The sequence below is a fragment of the Trematomus bernacchii genome, unplaced genomic scaffold (assembly GCF_902827165.1).
Source record: "Trematomus bernacchii unplaced genomic scaffold, fTreBer1.1, whole genome shotgun sequence".
Taxonomy (NCBI): Eukaryota; Metazoa; Chordata; class Actinopteri; order Perciformes; family Nototheniidae; genus Trematomus; species Trematomus bernacchii.
This window is the reverse complement of record NW_022987689.1, coordinates 17,577,943-17,588,245: the sequence shown is the minus strand read 5'-3', so window position 1 is coordinate 17,588,245 and position 10,303 is coordinate 17,577,943. Positions and strand designations below refer to the sequence as shown.

The window sequence follows — 10,303 nt, the reverse complement described above, 5'->3', positions numbered from 1 at the left end:
TGAGCAGTATGAGGGATGGCTACAATGTGTGATCTGTTTGGTATTTTGAAAAAAAGACTTCACAGACATGTTTTATATAGGTATGGCCCTACAATATATTTTTCAAATATAGCATGATAGGTCCACTTTAAGTAAAAAAAAACGTTACTGATTTAAATAGGCTAGTCATTGATAATTATTCATGTTATCAATCGTGGTTATTCTCTCATCTCTCTATCACTGTAGTTGTATTGAAGGCTGTAGCCCTTTCTCCAGATGTTGCTTCAGGCATACGGCAGGAAAGATGGTGGCATTCCTTAAAATTATTTAACCAATCTAGACCTAACAGAATAGAATTCATTCTAACAAGATTGTATATTTACACAAGGCCAGTTACCCTTAGCTGAACTACTGGATCATGTGACCTCTTCACACCCTACCTGCTAAACCATTCTCTCTCCAGTTGTTTAGTACAGGAATGTTGTTGTTTCTACACTGTTTAAAACACAAGAAACAATCAGTTGTGTAAAACTACATTAAAATACACTTTTATACTACAGAGACTTAACTTAAAGTGGACCTATCATGCTATATTTTAATAATATAGTGTAGGACCATACCTATATAAGGCATATTTATACTTTTTTTTTTTCAAAATACCAAACAGATCATGCATTTTAGCCATGCCTCATTTCGCTCAATTTGCACTTTTTTAGCCCTGTTTTTGCAATGGCTGATTCTGTGAGAACAGCACCACCTACAGGCCTGGCATATGTGACCTGCTCCATCGAAATCAGTCGCATTGACCCAAAGACACATTTTGAGTTGTATACACTGTTGGAAAGAGGAGATTCCTAGCTTTCTAATGATATCAGGATTGTTTTTGTACTCCAAATATTAAGCAAAATACGTCACATTATATAATGACTGTCACCGAGTCATCATGTTGAGAAAAAGGCCTTCAAAGTTTCCTCTTCTCTGGAATCCATCGATCTGATTGATTATTAGCGGAGCAAATGATCAAAATACTACGGAGGGAAGATATTTTCGTTTGGATTGCTGCTCTGCGGGAAGCTCGCGAGTGTGTGTGTGTATACGTGTGTGTGTGTTTGTGTAATTTTGCGTTTCTGTGTATTGTTTGATTCCCGGGGAAAACACTCAGGAGAAACACCGGCTGTTGTTATGCCTGCTGTGACTTTAAGTTACTCCGTTCTCCGCTTGTAACTATGCCGTTACAAGCTTCAAAGTTGTATTTATCATCTGAATTTGCTGAAACAAGTTTAATATTCTGAAAGCCAAGACCTTGTTTAATTGAAATCAGATGAAAACAAACTGTAACGGACCCTGCCGTGTTATCTATGATTACTATACGCCTTACATTCATAATGTCAGCCGGAGGGAGGGGAAGCTGCGCTACGGAACAGCAGAGTGGCGAAGGAGAGCTGTCATCTTCCCTTTACAAGCTTCAAAAATGTATTTATCGTGTGATTTTGGAAATAAAAGTTTCATATTCTGAAAGCCAAGACTTTGTTTATTTAAAATCAAACAAAACACCCGAACCCCGAAAAACTATTTTTTTACGCAAATCCTGGTTTATTTTGAAATGAGCCGTTGCGACTTCCGACTGATTTCGATAGAGCGGGTCACATATGTACTACATCGTCTCCAGCGCTTTCGAACGGCAATGGCCGTGGCTGTCTCCTCCTGATTGGTGGAGTTGGCCCAATAGCCGTAGAGCCACCGTCCTGACGTCAGGACAGTGTTCAAATCTGGATCAGTTTTTATCAGATCCGTTGCAGCCCCTTTTTTAGAGATTTGGGTATGGAGGAAAATAGAGAGGGTTGTGTTTTCTGACACTTGGTGAGTTCCCTGGAACACCGGGGACACATATTCATGTATAAAAGACGTACAAAAGTGTATTTTGCATGATAGGTCCCCTTTAACTTCAGTGCCTCATGGGGGTTAAGTTGAACCACTGGCTCAATTTACCCATCAGCATGTGGCTCACTTTTCCCCACAGCCACTTTTTGGAATAAAAACTGTCCAGCTTAGTCATTCCTGCTAATCTTTAGCTAAATGCTTCACATGGTTTTACACCTTGCTAAATAACCAACATGTTTGATACATATTTTCAGACCTGGATACATTTGCTTTGACAAAACAGTAATTATACCAGACATGTTGAAATGTACTTTGACAAGCGAAACGTTTTGCTTGTCAAAGATGTCATCCTTTTCAAGCTGCCAACCAGCATTAAGCTAAAAGAATAACATGCCTAAGAATGTCAACAAATTGTCTTATACCCAACCGATTGTTTATTTAAAGAAACTTTGCTGTTTTCTGGTACTTGAAGGCCTTTGTTCATGGATTTCCTTTTCTCTGTTTCAGGAAGTGCACACCTTTGATGAGCCTTCAATACAACAACCAGCTTTTGAAATGTTGCTTTTAATATGAAAAAAAAGGACTTCAGCTTTTGGAAAGAGTGGATATTAAGTTGTTGAGGATTACCATGGACTTTACTACAAGTATATGGACTGGGTGTATCTACTAACCCTAACCCTTTAAACATTGGTTCTCACCTGTTGGATCAATGGTGGAGGGAAGAAAAATACAACATCTTAAGAAACATCTCTTTTCCTTACAAAGTTAAACATCAAGATCAAGGTTATGGATTTATTTTTTTGGAGGGAACTGTACAAAATGAATCTTTTGAGCGGACCACATGGACACTCCAGGCTACTCCACACTTTCAAACGGACTGTACACCTGTGCATTTGAGTGTATTGTGGGTGTGCTTTTTTTGCGCCCACAGTGCACAGTGGTTTGACGCATTGAAAGTGAGAGGGGACAATTTTCCTGATCGTTCTTTCTTTACAATGAGAGTTCCAGTCGGTTGGTCTGCAATTTCCTGTCTTTGTCCTCTGGTCTTCCTCTGTGTTGTCGCACAGAGTTCTTATGGGACCCGTGTTGATTTGAGCCCTAACACTAACCCCAACCCAAGCCTGTTCCCTTATCCACGGCTAAAGTCAACACCTGAACCAACCCTTTTGCCTAGCTCCAGTTCTGAAAAAAGCATTTCTCCACTGAATCCCCGTCCGCTCTTGAGCTCACTCAAAGATCTCCAGAGCAAGTCACAGGTAAAGCCAAGGCTTGACACCATGTCCTTTCTCGGTGACAACCATAGGGCCAACACAAACGTTCCACTTGCAATCTCCCCGGACACATCAACGTCAAACAGTAGACCCACGCTACAGGATGCATCCAGAGAACAGAGTTCTAATTCGAGGCAGGGGTTGGTAGACAATTCAAATTCTAATCAATTGGAAAGAAATTATTTAAACGTTCCCAAGAAATCTTCAAAATTCATTCCTAAAACCAATACAAAACGAAGGCTTGGATTACTGTCGCAGTCAACGCCAAAAGCATTCTCCAACTTTAAGGTAGTAACTAAGAATTCTCAGTCATTTCTCAACACTACTTTATTGTCTAGTCTTAATCAAAAGTCTGACTTGTCTGGTACAATGAACCCGAGAACCTACTACAATGCCAGTACAGCTTCATTGTCCAATCCTAAATCGGAATTTCGACGTTCACAAGTATATACAAATGCCAAATCCGACCCCAAGGTCTCATTCACAAACTCAAGAGGATCAATCAGAGTAAAGAAGAACGAGACCAAGGTGTTGGAGAACGACAAGGATTCCAAACATCGGCCGAAGAAAAGCTGGATCTGGAACCAGTTTTTTGTTCTGGAAGAACACATCGGACCTGAACCTCAGTACGTTGGAAAGGTAAGAAGTCTTTAAAGTTGTTCTTCCAATTCAGTTAAAATATCCACAAAATCCACTTTGTGTTCCCAAACCTCTTCCCTAAAGTTGGTCCTTGTTTAATGTATTTTTTGATGGAGTAACTACTTGATCGATGACCTGAACTTGCTTTTTCATGTCTTGAAATAATTAATAACCTGGGAACAAAATGCAAACTCTTCTGTCTGTGTGTGCATTTACAATCGTGTTAAGCCCTAGCTTTTCTGTGACCCTGCAATGAGCTTTTTGCAGCATTCAAAATGCAGTTGTTGAAAGGACATTTGTTTAAATGCGCTTTTTTATTTTTATTTCTCTCACTGTGCTTTTCGGGTGGAGTCCCCAAACACAGACATTTCAAATCCTCACAGCCAAGCAACCGGACATTAATTTGCAACCTAACACTGTTCTCTCTTGTTTCTCAGAATTATAAACAGCATTTCTAGAGATTTCCAGAAATGCTAGAAGTTTTCTGTTTTGTGATGTTAGATCAGGGGTGGGGAACCTCCGGCCCCCGGGCCGTATATGGCCCGCGAGACCATTTGATACGGCCCTCGAGGTAATTTATAAACACACGCAAACAAAAAAAATGAAAGAAATCTAGACCGCAAAATAATTAAACAAGCGAGTGCCGGTTTTTCCTGGCCAAGGTCAGAGTCCTTGAACACTTATTAATAAACAAGAATACAGTTTAAAAGGGGAGTGATTTGTAAAATATCCATAAAGAAAAAGAAATCTGTTTACAGTTCAGTTTCAAATGGGTGTTGAGAGATGTATCCATAGATCTCTTCATGTTGCTCTCAAAGTGCACCAGATTGATGCTTTTAACTTCAACATTTAAACAAAAATCTTCCCGGGGGAGCATGCCCCCGGACCCCCTAGAGGAGGTTAGGTCCACCCCCTGCTTAAATCATGTTCACATGGATAGGACACTAAATACATTTGCACACATCTTGTGTCCATATATTTCTGTTTTGGTGGTGATGCCACAACCGTGCACGTGCATGCATGCACGAGTCATGGTAAAATATCTGGATTAAGAGGTTACTTTTTCTTTGCACAGCATGAAAGAAAGGCAAAATGAATGGGCTGTGATTTTAGTATTTTTAAGCAGAGGTTGAGTTCAATCATTTGTACGGCCCTCGGAGGATGTTGTAAAAATTGAAATGGCCCTTGAGAGGAAAAAGGTTCCCCACCCCTGCTCTAACGGTTCAAAAGAGATGTCAATCATCAAAATCGGCCAATGGGTTCCAGAGAAAAGGCAAATACACCCATTTCCACCCAAATGACCCCAGAGGTGTTTTTTTTTTGGTAAACCTCTCTAGAAAGGTCAAATGTCCCTTGTTTGCATCAATCTTGATACAGGGTACTTATTATATGTTATAGTTTGGATTCATAAAGCTTTTAGTCTACTATCCCATCATTCAAGGGTGGTTTTCACTATAAGTAATGTTTTATTTTTGGACGGACACTATCATTTACATTTTTTTACTATGTTCAATCTGAATTTACTTTAAAATAAAAAAAATCTATATTGATTCTGACTTTTCTACATCCAACTCACAGGTTTATCATTACTTTGAGAAAAAAGATTATTAATTTACCCCTTTTAGAAGGGAAGATATGGTCATTTGTTCTGGGAATGTCATTTTCGAGCCTGAGACCTGAAAAACAGGCTCAGGGCTTAACAGGTTAATGAACAAGAATACAGTTTAAAAGGGGAGTGATTTTTAAAATATCCATAAAGAAAAAGAAATCTGCTTGCAGTTCTGTTTCATATGGATGTTGAGAGATGTATCCATACAGTAGATCTCTTCATTTTGCTCTCAAAGTGCACCAGATTGATGGTTTTAACTTCAACATTTAAAAATAAATCTTCTGTGTGTAGACAGGGGAAGTAACAGCGGAGCAGACGGAAAGAAAGAGAGGTTATTACACAGAGCAGTCCCCTCCTCTTTTTGAAATATTTAATCGACTTTAACTAACACATTGTAGCCTTTAGAGGTCTGAAGAGGTCAGTTTAAATGTACAGATGTGTGCCTGTATGTCTGTGTAGCATGAAGAAGCTTCCTAAAGGAGGTCGGCTGCATGTATTCATGATGAACACGATTCTCTGTGGACTTTAACTAAGTGCATGTGAGTGCTCTGTCAGTGAGGATTCCCTCCTTTCTACCTGCTGCCTGTCCACTAGCTGCTGTTTAATAATGCACTTCCTGTTTGGAATAGATGTAAGGGAGTTGGCAGCCTGCCAAGCAACTATTGAGTTTTCCTTGAAAAGTGAAAGCATAAATAATACAGAAGTACACATTCTACATCTGGAGTTTGGGATTTCAGTTGGAAATGTATGAATATAAAAATAATGTGGTTTATCCTCAACCCTTATAAACATAAAAACAATTTAACGTCAGCTGTGGCTGAACAAACATTACACAATACTGCCTGTGCTGCAGCACTTCTTATTTAGTATGTAGCTGTTTTAAGCTGGAAATCCAACAGGGTGAGCAGGATCCTAACGTGAGGTTTGAATTAGGTTTTAAGTTGCTGTATAAGAAGCTAGAGCCCAAGGTTGTGCGGGCAGAAGAAGATAGTTCACTTACATGGAGAAGATCAGGTGCAGGAGAATTATCATCATGCTACTATCACAGAACGGCCTCACCTCTGTGTGTGTCTTAACAGTGCGGGGCCTAAAGTGGTCGACCAGTCCAGTGTCCAGTGGGGATGCATGAGTGCGATGAGGCTGATGTAATGTGCTCTGACAGACACTTTTTGTGACATTGACACAGCACTCTGCATGAAGGTAAGGACTTGACCCTGGGGGCTTTTAGGGAGTATGTGTGTGTTAGTGTGTGAGGGTTATGTTATGTGGCTGGCTCACTGATGTGCTTAAGGTGCAAAAAAGCACACATGGAGACAGCGCTGGTGAGCACACACACTCGGAGCTCCCCGGGGGGGGGGGCACTGAGTCTCTGCAGGGTCCTGTGACAGCCCAGCTTTTTCTCTCTGTGATGAAGCCTCGCTTTCTATTGATCGCTCTGAGCAGAACAACAGGGAGGTGGGAGTGCACACTCTGAGAACAGATGCACACGCACACAGAAACTCATATACTGTGCATCGGCGCTGACGGAGGGAGAGACCTGTTCTGCTCGGCGGTAGAAAAGCACAGGTGAGGTAATAAAGAAATGCCAATGTAAAAATAGGACTTAGAGATAACATTTGAAGCAAATTTGGGAGAAAAGGGGAGCAAGATGAAGGAAAGTATTTGAACCCAAGCCCTTACCATAACCCTAACAATAAGCCAGCTAAATATCTATAACTATGGCATCAAATTAGAACAACAGATTGCATCTAATGACACATAAACCTTCTAAGAAAATGATGACTACTCTGAAACAATGTAAACGTTGACATGTATTATGTCAAAAAATCACACATAACTGGAGGTTAGCTCAAAGCAAACATATTAAGTTAACTAATACAATTATGTGTAATTTGTTGACAGAGTACAATTAATTAAATGCAATGTTTCAGTTTTTTCAGTGCACAAAACAAATCCCTTCACTTCCAAATTCTTGCCCCACCTGACAACGACAATGACTTTTGAGGCAAACTCAATAGCCACTTCCTATTGATAAAAAGTGGGTGAGCTAGTGCGTGCCAAGCCCAGTGACTTTTCAAATTGTTGCATGGGGTTATATATCACACCTCAGTGGGGCTGTCCCTGGGCCACTTTCCAGGTGCTAATGGCCAACCGATTGCCCATGGGCAAAGTAAAAGGCTAGAGGTGGCTTGAGGCGGAGTCAAAGGTCTTAATCCGTGCTAAACTGGTTTAAGGCAGGGAGAATGGTGAAGCAATTTCTCATTCACTGAAGAATGATGTAAAAATAGAAATGTACAACAACCGACAGTCAAACTATCATACTCTCCTCGATTTCTGGGCAGAGGATGAATAAAAAACAAGATAAAAGATTAAAATCACCTTTATTTATCCTCAAGGGGAAATTCAGTTCATCACTCTGGTGTTATTTTACAATTACACAAATAGGCCCGACACACATACCAATGCACTTACAGGACCTATAGAAATGCACTTACGGAGTGGCGTCGGAGTGAAGAGGCTGCCAGTGTTCCAGTCCCTTGGGGTTCGGTGCCTTGTTCAAGGACACCTTGTTCAGTCCCCAGGAGGTGAACTAGAACCTCTGCATCTACCAGGCCACACTTCGTATTTTTGGTCTGATAGGGACTTCAACCGGCAACCTCTACAGACTAAGCTAAACTGTGTTTAAACTGCCAGCAGTATCTGTAAAAGTGTTATGAGGTTTTCATAAGGTTATCAATATTCAGAGTATTACAGTATAGTATGATGGAAGCCCCCCCCCCCCCCTCAGTTTGGAGATACAGACAGGATTATGGATCATCAGCATATCAAGTGCTGGTGACGGGGGCAGCAGCTAAATGTAATTTAGCACCTACATTTTATTTTATGAACGCTATATTAAGAGTCATTTCACAGCTTTATTTAATTCTTCACAAGTGGGATTGTTTAAAAAATCTGGATACAAAAAATGTCATGTAAACTGTATTCTCTTACAGTTACATTAAATTAGACGTAATTAGACAGCTTTTACAATTCTGAAATTGGGGATTACAAACAGGATTACAATGTTAGTAAAAAACAAAAAGAGCATGTAGTGTTTGTTGTAAAAGGATCAGATGTGTTCTCTTCTCTGTAAGCTGTACTGTTCTACTGTTAACCCTCCCTACCCTTACAGGTACCACAGTGACTCTAAGTTTTCCTCTTTAGAGCTAAATGAGAGAATTAAAATGTATGAATACAAATTACATCCTGGGGTCTTTGAGTGTAACGGTTAGCAGTTGCGACTGGTCATTAGGGGCAGGTGGGGCACAGCCCAACCTAGTGTCAGCAGAATGTAATTCAAATAATAATTCCAAAAAATGCAAAGAAATGCAAAGAAAAGACATCTTAAAATATATGTTAAGATCATGTTTAATCATCTGACTCGTCTGTACATTGCTGTTTTAGTCTGTGTTCTTCTAATTAGTGTCCACAGTGTGCCTATTGAGCCGTTTTGAGCGACGTGGGTCAAGCCCCGATCTAGCCCCTGTCTCTCACTGTCAAAGTGAATGGTTGCTGTAAAAACTACACCGCGCATGCTCAGAGTATTTTTTCTATTCAATGTGTGCGGCAAAAAAAAATCACCATAGGGGCACTGTGCTGACATACCTACCAAACGTCATCTCATAATTCAGAGAGCTGATTGGCTATAAGTATGTGTGCCGCGAAAAGTAGTAGTTTTAGTAGTTTAGAGGAGACGAGAGAGAGCAGCGTATAGCGATTCAAATCAGTAAAACGGAAAGAAAATGAATGAAGTTGACCATCTACTGCAGCTTTGGTAGGTTCATTTTATGTCATATCTTTTGTTGATCTACTGTGTTTTGCCTATAGGCTATTGCTCTGCCCCCCCCCCCCCCCCCCCTCTCTATCGGGACCATGGATAGCCTACAGCTATTTGTTTACGTGTTTAAAAAAGCACCAGAAGCTTATATATACACATCTAAGTTGTTCATGCCCCACCACTTTTGTACATATAAAAACACCACTGAAGGTTAGCATTTATCAGCCTGTTAAAATATACTGCTGTGGCCTGCCTGCCTCTGGGTGTCTGTGGGAGGATTCAGTTAGACAACCACACAGAAACTGAAGCCTCTGCTTCTTATCGCCCATCAAAGACTCAAAAACAGGTCGGCCTTACCTTAGGCCCTCGGAAGCAATAATGAAATCAAGGACTTGGGTGAAAAAAGAGGAATATTTTAAGGTGCTCTTATTTATTATAGGGGCTAACTGGTAACAGAAGAAATCCAGGGGGGTACCAGGCTCTATAATGTGCGTGGAAGACCTCGATAGACAGAACATGGAAGGTTATAAAGGAAATAACTAAATGGGATGGTCTACCTGGATAATTTATCTTCATTTATTACACGGCTTAGATGAATACTTGAGTCTGTCGAGCTTCACAGGTTACCGCTGCTAAGCGAAATAATGATCTTTGCTAAAGAAGATCAAGGGAGAGGAGGAAAGAGGTTAAAAGACAACAGAGTGTTGGACGTGAAGTCGTTCGGATCCACAGAAAGAAGTCCGGTCAATTTAACTTCAGCTATGAACAACAAACATTAGTTTTCTCAAGCAGAAAACACCATGGAATACTTTTTGAATATACATTTTTAAATTTCTGGAGAGTACAGAACTTTGGATTTTGATGGCTAAACTGTCCCCAGTAAAGGAAAGAAAAAGAGAACAAGAGAAGGAAATAGGTTAAAAGACACAGCAGAGGAAGACAGGCATGATGTAAACACTGAAGGGAACAGCAGAAAAAGACAGGAAGTCAATACTAAACGGAACAGCAGAAGAAGACAGACAGGAAGTCAATACTAAACGGAACAGGAGAAGAAGACAGACAGGAAGTAAACACTAACAGGAACACAGAATGGGCTCTGCAGTGTTT

General features: G+C 40.4%; 1 protein-coding gene across 1 annotated transcript in view; it reads left to right on the top strand.

Moving 5' to 3' along the window:
- The first annotated feature begins 2,855 nt into the window (after window positions 1-2,855).
- LOC117488635 (cadherin-18-like) overlaps window positions 2,856-10,303 on the top strand; it is a 119,891-nt gene continuing 112,443 nt past the window's right edge. Inside the window, exon 1 of the mRNA XM_034137645.1 lies at window positions 2,856-3,770. Coding sequence (XP_033993536.1) covers window positions 2,856-3,770 — 915 coding nt within the window. The remainder of the gene's footprint in view (window positions 3,771-10,303) is intronic.